The sequence below is a fragment of the Quercus robur genome, chromosome 7 (assembly GCF_932294415.1).
Source record: "Quercus robur chromosome 7, dhQueRobu3.1, whole genome shotgun sequence".
NCBI lineage: Eukaryota > Viridiplantae > Streptophyta > Magnoliopsida > Fagales > Fagaceae > Quercus > Quercus robur.
This window is the reverse complement of record NC_065540.1, coordinates 24,909,352-24,932,260: the sequence shown is the minus strand read 5'-3', so window position 1 is coordinate 24,932,260 and position 22,909 is coordinate 24,909,352. Positions and strand designations below refer to the sequence as shown.

The following is a 22,909-nucleotide window of genomic DNA, read 5'->3' as shown; positions in this document are numbered from 1 at the left end:
CACTATAACTAATTTGAATATATTATATATATATATATATATATTTTTTTTTTTTATGAACAATTTTAAGATAATATAGATCAAATTGAAGGAGTCTAGTTATTTTTCTTTAGTATATATGGGCTTTCACAGTTGAATGTGGCACGCACGTCATTTTTCTACGAGCCAATGAGTATTAAGTTCATCTAAAAAACTTAAGAAGACTATGAATTTTATAATAATTTTGTTTTATTTTTGGATAAAATATTGTAATTTGGACACGGCTCTCCTCTAACCGAATCAACAACGAAACTATATTATAGCAATGTCAACGGAGCTTGTCAGGCTATCATCAAATTTTAAAGCAGAGTAATATGACTAACATACCCAGGGAGAACGAGTCCTTTTTCATTGTCTACAATTTTTTATTTGTCTTCTAAGTTCTTTGTTTGTGGAGAATTGGCTAGTCCTGACACTTCTCAACAAGCTATATTAATTTTTTATCTATAAGTGCAATTAAATCCATACCATTACCACAGGTATACTCAATATATATATATATATATATATATTGTTAGAGATATATTAGCCCATTAGCATAAGCTCAAGCCTAATTCTATTTTGTGTGCAAGCCAAGTCTCGTACTTGTATTAGAAGTCTATTAGTCTAGGGTTTAGTCTATTATATATACACAAGTTATGATTTATTGTAACACAGGATTTGTACTACACTATAATATATTATTAATGTAGCCCTTTAAGGTTTTCTCTGTAGATGTAGGCCGTTAGGCTGAACCACGTAACCCTCGTGTGTTATTGTGTTTTATATTTTATGCTTTCACTTCCGCATCCATACTAGCATATTCAACATGGTATATCAATGCTAATATTTAACATAGTATCAGGGCCACCTTCTTGTGGCCATGGTTTTCTGTCTTTACGGTATATTTAAGAGCAATTTTTGTCTTTCTCAATGTTTTTTCGCTGCGTTCATCTTCTTTGGTTTCTTACTACTGCCGTCAAAATTCTCCAGTATAGTCATGCCACTGTTAGAAGTTGTATCAACACTGCAAGACCATTGCGTTCCTCAAACTACCGTCACAGAGCCAAACTTCATTCAAGGGATCTTCTGAACTTTATCAAATCTCAAGATTTCATTAAGCTTCCATCTTGAGTTTGAAAGAGGGTGTTAGAGATATATTAGCCCATTAGTATAAGCCCAAGCCTAATTCTACTTTGTGTGTAAGCCAAGTCTCCTACTTGTACTAGAAGTCTATTAGTCTAGGGTTTAGTCTACTATATATACACATGTTATGATTCATTGTAACATAGGATTTGTACTATACTATAATATATTATTGATGTAGCCCTTTAGGGTTTCTTCCATAGATGTAGGCTGTTAGGCTGAACTACGTAACCCTCGTGTGTTATTGTGTTTTATACTTTATGCTTTCGCTTCCGCATCCATACTAGCATATTCAACATGGTGTATCAATGCTAATATTTAACACACACACACACACACACACACATATATATATATATATATAATTAGTCTAGGGTTTAGTCTACTATATATACACATGTTATGATTTATTGTAACACAAGATTTGTACTACACTATAATATATTATTAATATAGCCCTTTAGGGTTTCCTCCGTAGATGTAAGCCGTTAGGCTAAACCACGTAACCCTCGTGTGTTATTGTGTTTTATACTTTATGCTTTCGCTTCCGCATCTATACTAGCATATTCAACATGGTGCATCAATGCTAATATTTAACATGGTATCAGAGTCACCTTCTCATGGCCATGATTTTCTATCCTTGTGGTATATTTAAGAGCAATTTTTGTCTTTCTCGGTGTTTTTTCGCTGTGTTCATCTTCTTTAGCTTTTTACTGCTGCCGTCAAAATTCTCCGGTACAGTCATGCCACCGTTAGAAGTCGCATCAACACTACAAGACCATTGCCTTCCTCAAACTATCGTCACAGAGCCAAACTTCATTCAAGGGATCTTCTGAACCTTATCAAATCTCAAGATTTCATTAAGCTTTCATCTTGAGTTTGAGAAAGGGTGTTAGAGATATATTAGCCCATTAGCATAAGCCCAAGCCTAATTTTACTTTGTGTGCAAGCCAAGTCTCTTACTTATACTAGAAGTCTATTAGTCTAGGGTTTAGTCTACTATATATGCACATGTTATGATTCATTGTAACACAGGATTTGTACTGTACTATAATATATTATTGATGTAGGACTTTAGGGTTTCCTCCGTAGATGTAGGCCGTTAAGCTGAACCACGTAACCCTCGTGTGTTATTGTGTTTTATACTTTATGCTTTTGCTTCCGCATCCATACTAGCATATTCAACATGGTATATCAATGCTAATATTTAACATATATATATATATATATATATCTTTTTTCTAGAAAATGATTGAATTCTAAATAACTCAATGTAGCCAGCTAAACTGTTGAAAGATGGAAGGAATTCATTTGATGGAACAACAAACATTTTAATAACAAAAAATTAAAAAAAGTCATCTATGAAGTATTTCTTTAACTAATTCAAACATGTGTGAATCCTATTTAGCTTAATTTATAAATCTTTTATAGTTGAATAAGAGATGAGATTTGATCCCCCTTACACCAAAATCAATTGACAACTTAGTCTGATGATAAAACACAATTATCAAGAGTGAACACCGTAGATTGAAACTAAAAAAACAAGTAATTCAAACATGCAAAGTCATTTGCACATTTGCACAGGTAAGGAGTATAGAGATATTCCATATTTATTTAGTTGTTCATCTAGAAAAAGTAGTTTTGAGTATTCGATTTTTTTTTCTAAGATAGAATTCTAAATAAATATTTATTCGATTTTTTTGATTTGTCTTCTAAGTTCTTTGTTTTTGGAGAATTGGTTAGTCCGACACTTCTCAACAAGCTAGATTAATTTTTTATCTATAAGTGCAATTAAATCCATACCATTACCTCAAGTATACTGAAATATATATATATATATATATATATGTTGAATTATAAATAACTCAATGGAGCCAGCTAAACTGTTTAAAGATGGAAGGAATTGATTTGATAGAACAACAAACATTTTAATAACAAAAAATTAAAAAAAGTTAGCTATGAAGAATTTCTTTAACTAATTCAAACATGTGTGAATCCTAGTTAGCTTAATTGATAAATCTCTTATAGTTGAATAAGAGATGAGGTTTGATCCCCTCTTACACCAAAATCAATTGATATATTGGTCTGATGATAAAACACAATTATTAAGAGTGGACATCGTAGATTGAAACTAAAAAAACAAGTAATTCAAACATGCAGAGTCATTTGCACATTTGCATAGGTAAGGAGTATAGAGATATTCCATATTTATTTAGTTGTTCATCTAGAAAAAGTAGTTTTGAGAATTTGATTTTTTTTTCTAAGATAGAATTCTACTCTAACCTAATCTTTTTAAGGTAAAAGATAGAAGTGTTATTGATAAAAGCCAATACATATATAACATTGTAGACACTCAATTTTGCACCCATGATTTAATCAAGGAAAATAACTTGAATGACCATCCATGTACCACAAAAATCATGATTGCATCACATGCATCAATTGGTTCTTGCATTACATGCATCAACTTGTCTTTGCATTACATGCATTAATTCATTCATTACATATCATAAAAATGATCTTGAGATTCTAACAGTCGCAACAGTGCTTCCGGTTTTCAAATTAGGCCATCGGATCGAAAGATGTCGCATGATCAAGTTTGCACGATTAACATGCATTGTGTCTAGGTAAGGTCGACCACACATGATTAGTTTAAATTAATTCTAATTGGTTAAACCATTAAAATTAATTAAATAATTTTGTGATTGGTTGATAATTAGTGTTTAAAATAGGATTGCATGCATGGGAATAAAAGGGATGATTGGATAACAATAAAATTGTAGATAATCTGAGCTTTATCAAGATTTATTTTAGGGAATTTATCTACATGATAATTGTTCTTAAATAACCTGAATTATCCAAAAAGAGACGAAAAATCATAGATGGAGGAAGAAAACATGTCTAGGTACAAGGACCGGCCAAAAAACCCTAGAAGAGGAGTCCAAATGACACTCGAACGCGAAAGAACGATCGAAGTCCAAAGGCCAATTCGGCACTTTTGGAGTGCTGAATGGCACTCTAAAAGGGCTAAATTTCCATGTATTAGGCTTTGGCCCAATGACCTTCTGGTGACAATAATGCATACCCTTTTCGACCTTTTCTCAAAAGGATGCGTCCGAATTCAAATCCAAATTGTTCGTACCTATTTTTGGAACCCTCTGTCCTCTATAAATAAAGACTGAACCTCATAATTCAACACCTTTTTTTACGCTCTGGGAGGCATATGTTTTAGACTCTCAAATTACTTATATTTTCTAATCCCCTCTCTGGGTGTTGCTGCTTAAATTAGGGTTTTAGGTCTCAAAGAGAATTGCATAAATTTCTTTGAACCCTAAAACATCCTGTTAAGAACAAAGTGTGCTTATGCAAGAGGTTGTTTTCTAACCTTCTCTTTCTTTTTTTTCATTCTTTTCTTTATCAGGATGATGCATGCTTAATTGTTTTAGATATTCATATTCTACCTTTTAAATTTGGTTTATGAAAATATGTTCATTGATGTAATTTGTTTCTTAGTTTTAAAGATTGGCATGTAATCAACTCTTTTTCTTCAAAATAAAACAGATCTACATCTTCCTTAGGTGCAGATCTAAATTTTTCTTCAAAATAAAATGGATCTGCATTTTCCCTTAGATGTAGATCTAGGGTGTTCGCGGTGTAATGCGATTTTGAGCCATTTTTAGCACTGCACTTTACGGTGCGGTTTAACCAGAATCACAACCACACCACACCTCTTTTTTGCGGTCACATGTGCGGTGCGGTGCGGTTTGATGTGGTTTAGAGTTTAGACAAAATCATAACCACACCGCACCTCATTTTTTAGGTCACATGTGCGGTGTAGTGTATAAGATATAGTTTGAATGGTTTGAAACCAGTATATTTTTCAAATTTTGGTCTTTTCCTGCCCAGTCTAAGATTGATTTTTCCCTTTGTTTTGGGCCAAGTTTAAACTATTGAACTAGTTTTTCTTTATTTTAGGTTGGCTTTCCTAATCAACACTTGCTAAGGTTATTAACTTTTTTTTTTTTTTTTTGAAAACTAGGGTTATTAAACTATTAATAATATATTTAATATTAAAAAAATAAATATATTAATATATAGAAAGGGTGCGGTGTGGTGCAGTTTGTGTAGTTTTCTTATTATAAAATCGTAAACTACATTGCCCCATGCAGTATGGTGTGATGCGGTGCATTTTTACTTGCAGTGTGGTACAGTTATGCCATTTTGCGGGCGGTTTTGATGCGGTTTGGTGAACACCCCTATGTAGATCTGAATTTTTCTTCACCACAAAATAGATCTGCATCTTCCTTAGATGCAAATTTGAATTTTTCTTCACAATAAAGCGGATCTACATCTTCATTAGATGTAGATCTGATTTTTTCTTCAAAATAAAACATATTTGCATCTTCCTTAGATGTAGATCTGAATTTTTCTTTACAATAAAAGTATAAAACAGATATGCATCTTCCTTAGATGTAGATCTAAATTTTTCTTCAAAATACAACAAATCTGCATCTTCTTTAGATGTAGATTTTGATTTTCTTTAATCAAAACTGGTTTGTGTCTTCATTAGATGCAAATTTGAACTTTTTTTTTTTATTATCAAAAAACTGATTTGTATCTTCCTTAAATATAGATCTGATTTTTTTAATGCATGCAGATTTTTGAAATAAAGAAAAAGATAAAACATGATTGTTTTTGTGTTTGTTGCATAAATTTAAATTATGAGTGAAACTCTCTTCTTAAAAAAAAAAAAAAAAAAAAAAAAATATTTTTCATTCTTTTAAAACATATAAAAAACAGGTCTAATTTTTCTGTCATTAAAAACCATTTTGTCTACCAATCAAAATAGATTTGAATTTTTGTCATCAAAAACCATTTTTTTAAATACTACAAAATAGATTTGGTATTTTGACAAATCAAAATCCATTTTTTTTACCAATCAAAATAGATCAAATTATTTTCAAAAGAAGAGACTTCATTCATAAATAAATTTGTGTGATCTAGTTTTTGTTTCACATGTTCAACATATCATTCATAACATGCATAAAAAGGTATATTGGTCACAAGAGTATAGAAGACCAGACTTTGTCTGGGCGGAATGGGTGCCTAACACCTTCCCATTCCGTAACCTAGCCTCCGGATTTAGGTCTTTGGCTAAGTAGATCTAGCCTTGTCTTTACTTTTTATTTTGGGTAGAATGTAACTAGGACAAAAAAAACATGTAATTATTTGGTAGTTTGTAATTAGGACCCAAAACTATGTAATTTTTCAAATATGTAATTCTTTATTCAATCAATGAAAGGATACTATGCAGTTATGTTTTATTTATTTTTTCTTGTTTTTTGTATAAAAAATAAGTAGCAACTTCACACCACTTACCGAAAAAGAGAGGTGCCCTAAAAGGTACCTGAATCTCGTTTTTGAAGGACACTTTTTTCGAGGTCTCTCACAAACATATATACCCTATTCAAGTAGTCCAAAAACAGGGGAAAAAAGGAAAATTAATACAAGTTTAAAAACTCCAATTTCTTCAAAGACCCCTTATACCCTGTGTGGTCCCACTCCATCCTAAGCTCCAAGAAGCCATCCTCATGGCTTAGGTGTGTTGTTGTGCTACCATCAGCGTCTGGTAATCCTACAAGAAGTCGAGAGCCCTACTCAAAATTTCTTTTGGATGGTTTGGGTTTTTTCAAAGTAGTATTTGTTCCTTGCGTTCTAGATTGCCCAAGTTGTCACTAACCACCTCTCCAACTCCACTAGAGGCAACTTTTTCACCAACACCTGAAAAAGTAGGAAGAAGTCATAGCAACTATTTGCACATTTTTGGAGTCCACCTTGGCAAAGTGCCCACACGTTCCTTGCAAGAGCACATTCCTACAACAAATGGCCTACTGATTCTGGTTGCTGGCAACAAATTACACAATGAGGATCCACTTGCACTCTTCACTTATGGAGGTTTTCCTTGGTTGGCAATACATTTGAATGCACGCCAGAGAAACATGTGGACTTTGGGGGGGACATTTAGTCGCCATATCTTCCTCCATAAGGGTCATTCTGTGCTTGTTGTGGAGTGTTAAGTTTGTGTGTTTGCCTTCATCCTAAGGGCCACTTGATAGATAGATTTTACTAGTGAACGATTGCGACTTATTTTCCTTCCAAATCAGCACATCCTGAGTGGTATTTTGTCATAATGGAATATACATGATTTCCATGTGTGTCTTGTATGCAAAGAGATAGAAAATCTTCTCTCTATCCCACTGCTCCATATCACCATCTAATAAGTCCTTTACCATCAAGTCCGGCTATTGTTCTTCGAGGAAAATTGGCTTATGAGAGAGCCACTTATGTGTGGTCACACCAATGGTTCTGCCTTCACCCACACCCCATTTTGATCCTTCACAAATTATCTCCTTGGCTGCCAATAAACTCCTCCATACATATGATGGGTTACTCCCTAATTTAGCATCCATAAAAGAACAATTTGGAAAATACCTTGACTTGTACACTCAAAAAAATAATGAATAAGTGTTGTGACGGAGTCTCCATGCTTGCTTTTCCAATAAAGCCAAGTTAAAAGCTTGGATATCCCTAAAACCCATACCTCATCTTCCCTTTAGTCTGCAAAGTTTCTTCCAGTTGATCCAGTGAATTTTCTTCTCATCCTTTATCTGGCCCCACCAATACTTGGCTAGTGTAGAGTTTAGTGTGTCGCATAAGGCCTTTGGGATTTTAAAAATCCCCATAGTGTACGTAGGGATGGCTTGAGGAACTGTTTTAATAAGTATCTCCCTCCCCACCTTTGAGATAATTTTTCCTTCCAACCCATCACTTTCTTTATTACTCTCTCATGTAAGCCTTTAAATGTGTTCACCTTTGATTTTCCACCAACCATAGGCAAGCCAAGATAAGTTTCACAATCCTTCATAATGCTAGCCCCAGAGGGTGCCTGGATATCCATTTTAACCGTTTGCCTTGTGTTACGGCTAAAGAAAATGGATGTTTTTTTGTCTATTGATGGCTTGACCGGAAGCGGCTTCGTATCTTCCAAGAATATCGAGTACACATTGACCCTCCTCCACCGCCACTTGGTAGAAAATGAAGCTATCATCTGCAAATAATAGGTGGGATATACACACTCTATTGGTACAAGATAGGATGCCATGCAACTACTTCCTCTCCATGGCCTTACTGATTAGAGAAGAGAGGCCTTCTGTACACAAAAGGAATAGATATAGAAAGAGGGGATCTCCTTGTTTTATCCCACATGATGTAGTGATGTACCACTTTGATTCTCCATTGATGAGCACCGAGTATGCAGTTGTGTGTACTGTCTCCATGGCTAAGTGAACCCACCGTTCATCAAATCCTACCTTCAACATGATTTTCCATAGGAAAACCCACTCCACTCAATCATAGGCCTTACTGATGTCTAGTTTAATTTCCATCTACCCTTTCTTTCCTGTTCTTTTGTTCCTTATCCTATGCAAAACCTCAAAAGCTACAGTTGTATTATCAGTAATCAACTAGTTAGGAACAAAAGCACTCTGTGAGTTCGATATCACATTTGGCAAAATTAGTTTTAACCGATTAGCTAAAACTTTGGATACAATTCTTGATACAACATTTCCTAGACTAATAGGCCGGTAATCAAAAACGGATTTAGGTTCATTTATTTTTGGAATGAGTACAATATGGGTATAGCTCATCTTGTGCAAAAAATGGCTAGATTGCAGTACAGATAATATAGCATTTGTAACATTAGTGCCTACAATATGCCAGTATTTTTGGAAAATGAAAAGGGACATACCATCAGGCCCAGGCGATTTGGATGGATGCATACTGAACAATGGTGTTTTCACCTCTTCTGGAGTGAATTTGTAGTAGCATATGGTTTATATCCAGAGTTACCACCATGTCCACTGAATCCAATACTTCTTCCAGGTTTGTTGGATTTGACGAGGTAAACAAATTCTGAAAATAGGATTCTGCCACTCTATTAATGTCAGGTTTTGATGTGCACCACCTACTAGCATCATCCATAAAACGATGTATATGATTCTTTCGTCATCTTTGACTCGTTCTTTGTTGGAAGTATTTCGTGTTTTTATCCTCTGCAGGTAACCAAATAGATCGTGACCTCTGCCTCCAAAATAGTTCATCTTGGAATAATAAGGAATTGATCTCATCCCTCACCCTTTGAATCACCTCTTGATTTTCGACCAAGTTCATAGAAGACAAAGCTTCCAATTCTTTGTGTTTTTCCTCAAGCTTATCCTTTGTGTTACCTAGATTTCTACTCCATGCCACCAAGGCCATTTTCAGCAATTTTTTATTTTGTCAAACAAGTGATACATAGGGCTACTTGTGGGAGCCATTGCATTCCATGCTGCTCGAATGATCCCTTCATATTTTGGATATGCTTCCCATCTCTCTTCAAATCGCCTTGGCTTTCTTTTCCTTCTGTCAACTATTCCATCTACTTGAGTGGTGAGTAATATTGGGTCATGATCAGAATAAGCAACTTTAAGATGGTGTACCTTGGCGTGTGAATATGTCTCGCCATCTAGTATTTGCACAAGCTCAGTCTAGCCTCTCTTGAATGAAGGCACTCCCCGGTCTACCATTTCTCCAAGTAAAGATATTTTTGGTGAAGCTAGGGTCTATTAACCCACAATGTAGTAGTGCACTCCAGAACTCTTTTATACACCGAAGTGATCTCGGGATTCGTCTTTGTTTTTCATCCGATGATAGAATTTCATTGTAATCACCTATACATATCCAAGGCAAAGAGTCTCGTGAGTAAAGATGTCTCAAATACTCCTAAGACTCGCATTTTTGGTGCTCCTCTAGTCGTCCATAAAATCCCGTTAGTCTCTATGGTGAAGAGGGATCAGTCAGTATTCATGCATCAATATGGTTTTGAGAGTACGTTTGCACATGTAATTCTACGTTTGCCTTCCATAGCATAGCAAGACCACCAGCTCTACGAACACACAAAACTGCTATCATGGAATCATAGTGTAAGTTTGCTTGAATTTTCTTTGTCTCGTCCACTATTTGTTTTGTCTCCATGAGAAACAAAGCTTTAGGAGCTTTTTCCCTCACCAAGTGAGAGAGTATAGTGCTTGCATGAAGGTGTAGGGAATTTAATCAAAATTCCTAACCTGTGAGAAACAAAATAAATAGAGAAAACACACGCCAAAGAAAACAATCACACGCACAAGACAATATTTATGTGGTTTGGCAATTTGCCTACATCCACGGAGTTGCAGGGATTTCACTATTATTAGGGAAAATACAATAGTGCACAAGAACACTCTCAAGAAACCCAAATCCCAATTACACTCTAGCACTCTCTCACAGAAAAAAATAAGAATAGAAGCTGGCTGCCTCTCTTTTCTCTATTTTCTCTCATGCGGCTGCTCACTAGGTTAATTGGAATTTTTATTAAATCAATTCTCTTCTTTTTTTAGCCGCATATAATAAAGCACATATATATATATATATATATATATATTACTTTATAAAGTCGGCTGAGTGGGATTCCTAATACAACTTGTATTAGGTCAATTTTATGGCCGGATTGGGCTTGGTTGGGCCTTATGGGCTTATGGCAAAATTCAAGCCACACTAACAAATCTCCACCTTGGCTTGAATTGATCAAGCTACACTAGCAAACTCCTCCATCAGCTCCGCCTTAGCCCTTAAGGGCTCACAAGCTGCAAACATCAGCCACAATCCTCCATAACGCAATCCTCATCCCTGCAACTCATCCTCCTGTCCTCAAGCTAGAAGACCAATTGAAGCTGCGCATAGCTTCAACTTCTCAATAGTGACACCCTTAGTCAACATGTCTGCTGGGTTCTTAGATCCACAAATCTTCTCAAGCATTACCAGCTTATCTTCAACAAGGTAACGGATAAAGTGGTATTTTGTCTGTATGTGCTTCGACTTTGAATGAAAAGCCAAATTTTTGGGAAGAAAGATTGCACTCTGACTGTTACTGTGTAGAATGCCCATCTCCTGCTTCTTACCCAATTCATCTAAGAAACCATGTAGCCAAATCATCTCCTTTCCAGCTTCAGTTGCTGCAACATACTCAGCTTCTGTAGTAGAAAAAGTACAATCTTTTGCAGATTTGAAACCCATGATATAGCTGTACCACCCAGAGTAAAGACAAACCCAGTAGTACTCTTTCTACTAGCAATATTACCAGCAAAATTACCAGCAAAATCAGCATCTACATAACCCTACAGTTTCAAACTTGCACCTGTGAAGTAAAGACATGTATCTGATGAACCCTTCAGATATCTCATAATCCACTTGACTGCCTCCCAATGCTGCTTTCCAGGCCTACTCATGAATCTGCTCACAACTCTCACTACATGTGCAATGTCTGGCCTTATACACACCATAGCATACATCAAGTTGTCAATAGTTGAGGCATAGGGCACCTTGCTCATATGGTCCCTTTCTACTTCTGTCTTCGGTGACTGTTCTTTGCTTAGTTTGAAATGACTACCCAAGGGTGTGCTCACTGGTTTAGCTTCATTCATGTTGAACCTGCTGATAACTTTCTTCACATACTCTGACTGTGAAAGCTTCAATGTACCATTAGCCTTGTCTCTAATGATTCTCATACCAAGGATTTGCTTTGCATCTCCCAAATCCTTCATTGCAAACTGTTTGGACAATTGCTTCTTCAGATTATTAATCTCCTCAATGCTAGACCCTGCAATAAGCATATCATCCACATACAACAGTAATATGATGTAAGCATTGTCAAAAGACTTAGCATAGCAACAGTGATCAGCTTCACATCTCTTGAACCCAATTATATGCATAAAACTATCAAATTTCTTGTACCACTGTCTAGGAGCTTGTTTTAGGCCATACAAGCTCTTTCTTAGTTTGCAAACTAAATTTTCTTGTCCTTAAGTAATGAACCCTTCTGGCTGAATCATGTAAAGGTCTTCCTCTAAGTCACCATGAAGGAATGCTGTCTTCACATCTAACTGCTCAAGATGTAAGTTTTCTGCTCCACCATTCCCAGTACCAGTCTGATTGTTGACATCTTCACAACTGGAGAAAATATCTCTGTGTAGTTAATGCCTTCCTTCTGCTAGAACCCTTTAACAACTAATCTGACCTTGTAACGTTTGCTACCATCATGCTCAATTTTTATTCTGTATACCCACTTGTTATGCAAAACCTTCTTTCCTACTGGCAATTCAGTCAGTTCCCATGTTTGATTCCCCAACAAGGAATCCATCTCATCCTTCATGGCTAACTCCCACTTGCTTGAATTTTCATCTTGCAAGGCTTCATCATAACACTCTGGCTCACCACCATCAGTCAACAGGAGATAATTTAAAGTGGGTGAATAACGCTGTGGAGGTCTAATGTTCCTGGAAGATCTGCAGACTTCAACTACAGGTGTACTCAGATCTACCTGTGAATTTACATTCTCTTTATCTTCTTCACCCCTATTCTAGACAGTACCTTCAGTCAATTCATCTAAGTTGACAAACCCAGATTTCTTTTGATCTATCTCTGTAACATCTGACACTACAGTTGACCTGTCCTTGTACATAACCTGTTCATTAAATATCACATTTCTACTTCTGATGATTTTCCTGTTTTGTTCATCCCAAAACCTATAGCCAAATTTCTCATCACCATAGCCAATGAAAAAACATATTTTAGACTTTGCATCAAGTTTACTACGAGCATCAGAATCAATATGAACATAGGAAACACAATCAAAAACTTTTAAGTGTGAAAACTTTACCTCTTTACCGCTCCAAACCTCCTCAGGAAGTCTGAACTCCATGGGAACTGAAGGTCCTCGGTTTATCAGGTAAGCTGCAGTGCTAATAGCATCAGCCCAAAAAGTTTTTGGTAGTCCAGCATGCAACCTCATACTCCTAGCACGCTCATTGAGAGTTCTGTTCATGCGTGTGGTGTCCCAGGAATAGTCTTCTCCATCCTAATTCCCTGTGCAGCACAATACTCACTGAACCCTCCATCTATGTACTCTCCTCTATTATCTGACCTCAAACATTTTACTTTTAAACCTGTTTCTGTCTCAACCATGGCCTTCCACTTCTTAAAGGTTTCAAATACGTCTGATTTATTTTTCAGAAAATAAACTCATACCTTTCTACTTGAGTTATCAATGAAAGTGATGTAGTACCTTGAACCTCCAAGGGATGCAACCGGAGAAGGCCCCCACAAATCAGTGTGTACTAACTCCAATTTTTCAGCCTTCGGTGTCCTGCCAGTTTTCAAGAAGCTCACCTTTCTCTGCTTTCCTAAGATGCAACTTTCACACATGTCAAAATCAATCGACTTCAATTCTGGTAGTTTACCTTTTGACAGCAGCATCTTTATCCCTTTCTCACTCATATGACCAAGTCTACGATGCCATAGGCTTGTATCAGTACTCACATCAGCAACTGCAATTGTGTCTCTTGGACTTGAGGTCATGTACAGAGTATCAGTCTTCTTTCCACGAGCCAATACCCTAGCTCCCTTTGTAACCTTCCAAGTACCACCAACAAATAGTATTGCATGTCCTTCATCATCAAGTTGTCCAACAAAAATTAGATTCCTCTTCAGGTCAGGAATATGTCGAATCTTCTCCAGTAACCAAACAGACCCATTAGGCAACAATATTCGAACATCTCCCATACCCACAACATCCATGGCTGAACCATCAGCCAAATACACCTTACCAAAATCACCTGCAACATAATTCTGTATGATTTCTCGGTGTGGAGTGGTATGAAACGAAACTCCTAAATCTAAAACCCAATCATCAAGTGGACTGTCTACTGCAAGAAGTAATGCATCATGTACCTCTTCTGTTACAGCATTAGCAGAATCATCTTCATTCTTCTTCTTAGGACTTTTGCATTGATTCCTAAAGTGATCTGTTTTCCCACAATTCCAGCATTATACTTGTTGGCCTGATCTAGATTTACTTCTGTTCCGATTAGAATTTCTAGATTTTGATCTGCCCCGATTTGAATTTCTGTTATTACCTCCGCCTCTTGTCTCAAGGTTTAGGGTAGAACCAGATCCTAAGGTTTCGCCTGCATCTCTTCGGCAAATCTCCTCAACCAGAATTAAATCTCGTATATCATTGTACTTGAGCTTTTTCTTTCCTGTAGAATTGCTTACTACCATCCTCATTGCCTCCCAACTGTTTGGCAAAGAAGCCAAAATGATCAGTGCACGGATCTCATCATCAAAATCAATTTCTGCAGACGACAATTGATTTGTGATAGTGTTAAATTCATTCAGATGTTGTGCTACTGATGCATTCTCTGCCATCTTCAGATTGAACAGTTTCTTCATCAAGTGCACTTTATTGTTTGCTGACGGCTTTTCATACATACCAGACAAAGCCTTCATCAGATCTGCTGTGGTCTTCTCCTTTACAACATTGTGTGCAACAGACCTAGACAGAGTTAACCTGATAACTCCTAGAACCTGTCTGTCAAGAAAAGCCCATTCCTCAGCCTTCATAGCCTCAGGTTTTGTCCCTAAAAGAGGCAGATGCAATTTCCTCCCATAGAGATAATCTTCAATCTGCATCCTCCAATACGCGAAGTCTGTGCCATCAAACTTTTCTATTTCAGATGCCTTTCCTGCTTCCTCTGCCATTGCTCCCACTCAAACCTAACCCTAGGCTTTGATACCAGTTGTAGGGAATTTAATCAAAATTCCTAACCTGTGAGAAACAAAATAAATAGAGAAACTACACGCCAAAGAAAACAATCACATGCACAAGACAATATTTACGTGGTTCGGCAATTTGCCTACGTCCACGGAGTTGCAGGGATTTCACTATTATCAGGGAAAATACAATAGTGCACAAGAACACTCTCAATAAACCCAAATCCCAATTACACCCTAACACTCTCTCACAGAAAAAAAATAAGAATAGAAACTGGCTGCCTCTCTTTTCTCTATTTTCTCTCATGTGGCTGCTCACTAGGTTAATTGGAATTTTTATTAAATCAATTCTCTTCTTTTTTTAGCCGCATATAATAAAGCACACACACACACATATATATATATATATATATATTACTTTATAAAGTTGGCTGAGTGGGATTCCTAATACAACTTGTATTAGGTCAATTTTATGGCCGGATTGGGCTTGGTTGGGCCTTATGGGCTTGTGGCAAAATTCAAGCCACACTAACAAAAGGTTCCCAAGCTCCCGGTAATTCCAACTCAGGCAATCATTATGCTCAGTAGAGATGGGTATTAGCCTCCACCATTGAGTTTATTTTGGTTTCAGTATCCCCCTTTGAGTGTTTCCTGTCACAACCTTCTTCCTTCTTCTCCCCGTGTCCACGTTTTTTCCCAACAACCCCACGATTATTTTATTTTTCCTTGCTTGCCGTGGCCTCCCCTGTGATTTTGGTCCACTTTGTGACCTTTGCACATGTGCCTTTAGTTCGTTCGTGTGACTACCCATCAGGAGTTAGGCGAGCTAGGTTTTCAGTTTCAAGAGAGTGCACCTGGCTGACCTCATTGTCCACATACATGATAGGTACATTAACAAACAACCTAGCATGATTTTCAGGATTTATTCCAACATTAAATTATGAGATTTACTCCTCATTAATCCCGATCCCCTGTAATTCCTTGCATTCAACAATCTCCATAATGTCCAGATTTCCTTCCTCAGTTATTGTCGTTGAATGATGGGAGTGTCCGTTACTTTCAATAACATTTTGCTGGGGATCCGCTTCTGCACCATCAATGCCGTGACTATTGGGGTTTCTGTTCTGGTGAGCTTGTGTAATTGGAGAGTCACTAGATTATGGCTGAACTCCCTCTGTCTCCTGCAGCCATGGTGGACATGGTGTATCGCTACCTGGCATTGCTTTTGGTTTTCGAAAACCAACTCGCAACCATTCGCCTTATGGACTTTCCTCCCCCTCCTTTAGTGTTCTGTTTTTGCAGTTTTTTGTGTCATGCCCAAGGCGGCCACAGTGGAAACATAGGCCTAATAAGCGTTTATACTGGAAAGCCACCCACACCTTATCACCCTCCGGACTGAGTATTGGGGCCCCCAAGGTATCGGTTTGTCTAACATGTCCACTCTAACTCGGAGAAACCTTGCCTGGTCCAAGGCAATGGCCTTGCAATCAACCTCAATGACTCTGCCAATTCCCTGTCCAATATCTCTCATCGCTTCCTCGTTGATCAAATCAAAAGGCAGACCCCAAACTTGCACCCATATTGGAATGGTTAGGAACTTAACCGAAAAGGCCATCATTTTTTTCTCCCATCCTCATAGTAGTAGGATGTGATTATCGAAATTCCAAGGATTATTGTTAATAACTCATTTCAATTGACTTTCCATCGAGAATTTAAACTGAAACAGCCCGTCACCAACATCTGTAATTTTAAATCATTTCCCATCTTCCAAACAGAGTGTAAGAGGTTTTTAGCTTCTCTGAAGTTGATGAGTTTTGTCGTATGGAACCTTCCTAGTAAACTGAGGGATCAGTCTTCTAAGGTTTTCTCATGATGCTCTGACCAAACCATGATCATCTCATCCTTCTCTACTGTCAAACTGACCCTCTGTAGCCGTTCTACAAAGTTTGAGTCCATGCTGACAAGTAATTATTTGAGAAAAGTAGGATACCTACACCTAAGGTTGGCACAAAGAGCTCCTGGGAGTCAACAGTAGAGTAGGAAAAAGAATAAAAAAAAGAAGAAAAGTCTCACCTCAACGTAAGAAAAAGACCCCTACCGTGAGGAGAAGAAAGGAACCATTTACCTAGCGATAAATCTGAGTGTATATAAGTGTGAAATTTTTTCTTGAAGACTTGAATCTTGGTCTTGCCTTTATACCCCCATAAACACTTGTGAAGTGACCATTGCACCCTTGTTGGTGTGCAGTGGTGATTGTTTATTTATTGAAAGTGCAAAAATGTAAAAAAATAAAATAAAAGGAAAAAAAGATGATGAGAGAGAAAATAGAGTGTACAAGAAACGGGTACCAATTGCAAAGAGGAGGGATTATTTGAAGAAACTTCCCATTTATGATTTTTGAATAATTGACAAGTTATCTATTCTTCAATGGAAAACCAACACATGATGTGCTGGTTTGTGACTAGAACCAATGAAAAGTTACCTATTCTTAGTAGAATCATAACTGATTCATAAGATGAGGTTTGCTACTGATGATATCATTATCATCACTGTCTTGAATGTGATTAGAATCATTAAAAAAAAAACGCGTTTGTATGCATTTAGATATGTTTTCCTGGTTGTTTTAATTATTGGAAGTACCATTAAAGAAAGGAATTTTTTTTTTTTTTTTGATGGTTAAAGAAACGAAAATTATTAAATTATCATAATGAATACTGATTACTTTCAAGTGTATTAATTTTTTTATATATTATAATTTGATGGTTACAACTGGGGAGGGGAGGTGATATCGATATTTGATAATTACTCTCTTATTTTTTATGATTATAATGAGTGCTAATTAATTTTCAAGTTAATTAAACTCAGTGTCCCAAAAAAAAAAAAGGTTAATTAAACTCTTTTTTTTTTTTAATAGTTCAATGGTTACAATGAGAGTTGATAGAATTAAACTATTTTTTTTTTAATAATTTAATGGTTACAACAAGAGAGGGTAGGTTCAAATTTTGAATGTCTCAGTTGGAAATATCAAAAAGTGACAACAATTTGAGTTATAAAGCTCTTAACCAAGTGAATTAAACTCAAATACATGTATGGTTGCTTTTTCTATAACATATGAATAATTTTAGATTGATTGGATTTTTTTCCTAGGCAAATGATCAAACAATATTATTCTACCTACTCACATTGGATAATTTCTATTATGAGCATGGCATGCATGCCTATGAAATTCAAAGAATAGATCATATATTTTAAATCAAAATTATTTTAAGATTTTCTTACTAAAAGTTTTATTATGAGAATGAGAGTCTCATATTATCCAAAATGAGACTCTCATATTGGATAATGAGTACTCTAAAATGGGTTAGAAACAAATTTGGTCAATTTAGTATTGGGTCAAGTTAGATTTTGGTTGACTCATATTTTTACATGGATTTTTTTTTTTTTAAAGCATGTATTTTCCACTTGGCAAATTATGCAATAAATTAGCTGGTGTGAAATACATTACTTTTTATTCACCCATGTCAAAGAAGAGTTCAAGCCAACATATTGATACATGCATCAATATTCAATAATAAAATTATACAAATTCTAGCATTACTAACAAAAACAAAATAGCACAAATACAAATAAGTCTAGTTAACTATTTGAAAATTTAATATAAAAAATAAACAAGTTCCATTTTCACACAATATTAATATCCCAAAATTGAGAAGCAAATTATAAATACCCCATTGGATAAGCTAGTTTGACAAATAACAAAAACACATAAGAAATTTACAATCTTAAAAACTTATTTCATAATCCAATATCTTGAAAAATAATCTAATTGTTGTGTTTAATTTTAGATGCAAGTAAGTTGGCATTATCTAGAAACATTTTTTAATAAAAAAATTAATATTAAAAAAAAAATAGATTGGGTGATGAGTCAACTTGTAGTATTTTTAGATAACGTCATTCAAATACAATGACCTCAAACAAAAATTAAAGCATGAATAATTGAGGCATTTTATTTTCTCACTTGGAATAGAGTCAAAAATAGATATTTGAAAGGATTCCTTCCCTGGCAATGGTCATATTAAGTCATAAGTCATAACTCATAACAACTCCCCCTTGAGACTCCAATTGAATAGGGACATCATCTATTACATATTACTATTTTAGGAAAGAAATGCCTTTTAATTAAGTCTCCTTCCAACTGCCACTGCCTCCCAATGGATCCCGCCAGAACCTCTAAGGACGAAGAAGAAGGCAACGATGAGGAGGATGTTGAAGAAGAAGGTGGTGATGAACAGGAGGTTGAAGAAGCTGAAGAAGGCGGTGGCGATGAAGAGGAGGTCAAAGAAGAAGGGGGCGTTGAAGTTGAAGAAGAAAGGGGTGTTGAAATTGAGGAAGCTGAAGATGAAGGGGGCATTGAAATTGAGGAAGTTGAACAAGAATGCAACGATGAAGAGGAGGTTGAAGATGAAGGCGGCCATGTAATTGAGGAAATTGAATTACACATGTCTGGCTTCATCTTCAACCTCTTCTTCATCGCCACGTTCTTCTACGATTTCCTCAATTTCAATGCCCCCCTTCATCTTCAACTTCCTCAATTTCAACGACCCCTTCTTCAACCTCCTCTTCATCGCCACCGCCTTCTTTAGCCTCCTCAATTACATGGCTGCCTTCATCTTCAACCTCCTGCACATCACCGTCGACTTCTCTAACCACAAAAAAAATTATTGACACACATTAAACCTCAAGGCCGCCAGTTCCAAAATAGCCCCAAATTCAAGCTCCTCCTAGTAAGGTATCTCTTAATTTCTCTCTCTCTTTTTCTCCTATTATAATTCGATTTTAGTCTGCTTGATAAAAATCTGCTTTTGGGCGGAGAAAGTAGTGAGAGAATTTGTTGTTACTTGACTAGTTTTTTTTTTTTTTTTTTTTCCCAATATTGATGAAATCTAATATTTGCTTTACTCTGCTTGATAACGAATTTGTGGTTACTTGGTCTATTCAAAAGATATTTGCTTTGCTTGAATTGAACCAGGTGTGTATCTTAAGTTATATGGCCTCAATTGTATAGTCCTCACACCTGGGTATGTTTTGTGGCTGTATGGATAGTGGGCTTTTGGTTTCATGCCTGACAGAGAATTTGCGCATCTTTACCATTTGACAGAATTTTCCACTCTGTCCAACTGCCGCTTTATCAAAAAATTTTGTTTGGTGTCATTTAGTGTGATCCTTCCATTATTATGTCAAGAGCACCTGTCACATTCAATCAATTGATTATTATTCAAGTAGTTTTCCTGTTGTTCTATTACTATGCAGATGAACAAGTGGCCGTTCTGGAGTGAGAGACTTTAGTGTTTTCAATCTGGGGTAATTTCAACTTAGGATTTTTTGGGACTGGGTCTAGGACTGAGGTGAGAAACTTAGGGGGACAGAGTAAGCGAGGAAGGAGAGGGGAGTGAATTCCAGAGAGAACACGTGAGGGTCTTTGTGATGTTTATAGAAATTAAACTAATAAAGTAAGATAATTTTTTTTTTTTTTTTTTAATTTTTAAGTCAGGGGGTTCACTTGATCCCCCTGAAGAACAAGAACAATTAACACCACGTCGCCGCCCCTGCATCATGGGGCTGTTTAGTTTGGTATTACCTTCTCTTTTAGTATTTGCTCAAGTTGGTTTGTGAACTGCCATCCTCTAGCTTGAAGAAGTTCTGCATATTGTTCAATTTCACACAATTTGTTTGCCAAATTCTACAAGACTTGTGAGTGAATTCAGTGTGATTTTCTGAATGATTGAGGAACAATATGCATGTGTAGCCTTGTACTCTCAAATTTTGTTTTTATAGTTCTTATATGCTAAGTAATGAGGAGAGAAATTAGTTTCTCCATATTGACACAGCTACCTTTATAGGATTGGTTGCAACATGGTTATCAATGTGTGGTTCTCTATATGAGCTAATACCTTTGCATCTGTTTTAGTTCTAGCCACCAAAAATTGGTAGTGTGAAAAAAGTCTAAACATCCTGATCTATTGCTATTGGTTGTTATCATTTTATTTATTTATAACTGTTTTCATATTTTAGGCATGATTGCGACATGTATGTTATTAAACACATGTATACTCATTTTCAACACCAATTTACCCTTTTTGGTAATATATTTCTTGGAAGTAAATTTTATAGTTTTAACATAATTTGTTTAAACTGCTTCTTTATCAACAGTGTCCAATTTTTGTAGGAGAATTGGTCGGAACGTTTGTGATAAAAGTTGGCATCAAATCTAGAGCTTTCAACAAAAAATTAACAACATTCCAAAATTATAGAAAATGCTGGAAAAATTCTACTACATGATTATTTTCGGTCACTCGAATGATAGTAATTTGTATAAAATGATGAATAAGAGATTGTTTATGATTTAGTGAATTGTCGTTTTTTTTTTTTTTTTTTTTAAATAAATTTTCTTTGTCATGAGCTTGTGCTGGACAGTTGGACTTGTTTGAGGATGTCAATTCTAATATATATATATATATATATATATATTTATATATTAACAGCTTTAATCAAATCTAGAAATATTTTTAATCAAAATTCAATGTCAAATTGGTTCTGACTTTTAATTTGATCTTTACATATTTTTCTTTGACATATGTTTCTCAGATTGTCTGCAGATGTTCAACGCAAGAGAAAATCATAGAAGATTGATCACACATGCAATGACTCAGGGGGTCAAGTGGCCTTGGAGTGATATACTTGTTAAGAAGTTACTATCTTCAAGTTAGAAGCTTTATCTAGTTAGTTTCAGCTATAAAATATTTAGGTTTCTTCTTTTGACAAATAGGGGTAGATGTCTTGAACTAAATTGAGGTGTTTTTAGATTTCTGTAAATGCTAAGGCTAATAAGGCATTTTAACAAAATTTTCAGTTCATTTGATGCGCTAGGGTGGTAATGCAAAATGCAAATCACCTTGATATAATGTGGAAAACTGAAAGATTAATAAATAAAAGAAAAAGAAAAAGAAATCGCCTGGAATTTTGATATGAAAAATGACTAATTACAAAGCTCTTTCCACCTATGTGCTGAAACAATACTTGTGTAAAAGAAGCCCTTATTACATATTATGTATATTTAATCAATTAAGTGGTCAAACAAGGAAGACTATAAGAGGTGGAAACAAAACCACCTTCTTTTTGTATCTCCAATTCTCCATCTCAAGCTCCTTTTTTGGAATTAGCCCTTGAATCACCTTCGATTATTAAAATGCTTTAGGAAGAGGTCAAATATCAGAAGGGTGTTTGGATATAAGATGTAGAAAATGGTATATGAAATGGGATTGCCACTATACATTGATAGAGACCAACATTTGAACCACCGGGACTTCCCCTCCCCCCTTCCCCTCTGCCCCCATCTCCCCCTTACCTAAGAACATCTATTTGTTGAAAATGGGTTAAAGTACACTTGTACTTGAAAAAAAAAAGTTTTAAAAAGCTTTACATAAAATAAAATAAGTTAAAAGTTAAATGAAAAAACTAAACACGTTACAAACGGAATTAAGACATTGGATGGATTTTATGAGTGGTTAATAATGCTATGAGTAATATTACAGTTACAAACTATTTTACAATATTTTTACAAAATGTTAATGTGACCAATCTCTTGGACGGTCTAATATAGACCACAAGCTATTTGGACGGTCTAATATTGTACAAAGCACTTTCATATGAGTTATGATAGACGTACTTAAACCTTTTTAGAGCTCATTTCCAACTTTATATTTTGAGATACATTGATATAGACTCGAACTAGAGAAGATCATTTATGTCATTTTCGGCTAGTGGCTAGTTGTACAGCTTAGAAACTCTTCGTAAACTTGAGGAAACGCTTTTTATTTTGCCACGAGGTTGAAGTTTTTGGCTTTATTGTGCCTGAGCTGGTCCGAGCTATCCATGGGTGATATTCGAGTTTTCCATGTATTAACATTATTTTAGAGAAGTTTTGTATAAAACAAATTTCAGTTATGTCACTAGTCCTATCATTGAATGCTTAAAGGAAGCTGATTTTTAATGGTCTAAGACT

General features: G+C 35.7%; 1 protein-coding gene and 1 pseudogene across 2 annotated transcripts; one reads left to right on the top strand and one right to left on the bottom strand.

The window, feature by feature from the left end:
• Positions 1-16,462, bottom strand: part of LOC126691209 (probable L-type lectin-domain containing receptor kinase S.5) — a 40,754-nt pseudogene extending 24,292 nt beyond the window's left edge.
• Positions 16,463-18,912: 2,450 nt separating this feature from the next.
• LOC126692891 (acidic leucine-rich nuclear phosphoprotein 32-related protein 2-like) lies at positions 18,913-21,860 on the top strand. Of its 2 annotated transcripts, none has more exons than XM_050388694.1 (2): positions 18,913-19,636; positions 21,504-21,860. In XM_050388694.1, the coding sequence occupies exon 1, from the start codon at positions 19,059-19,061 to the stop codon at positions 19,488-19,490; it is 432 nt and encodes a 143-aa protein (XP_050244651.1). In that variant the 5' UTR covers positions 18,913-19,058; the 3' UTR covers positions 19,491-19,636; positions 21,504-21,860. The 2 variants fall into 2 exon arrangements, with proteins under 2 accessions (XP_050244651.1, XP_050244650.1); XM_050388693.1 differs by having other exon boundaries at positions 21,493-21,860.
• The last annotated feature ends 1,049 nt before the right edge of the window (positions 21,861-22,909 follow it).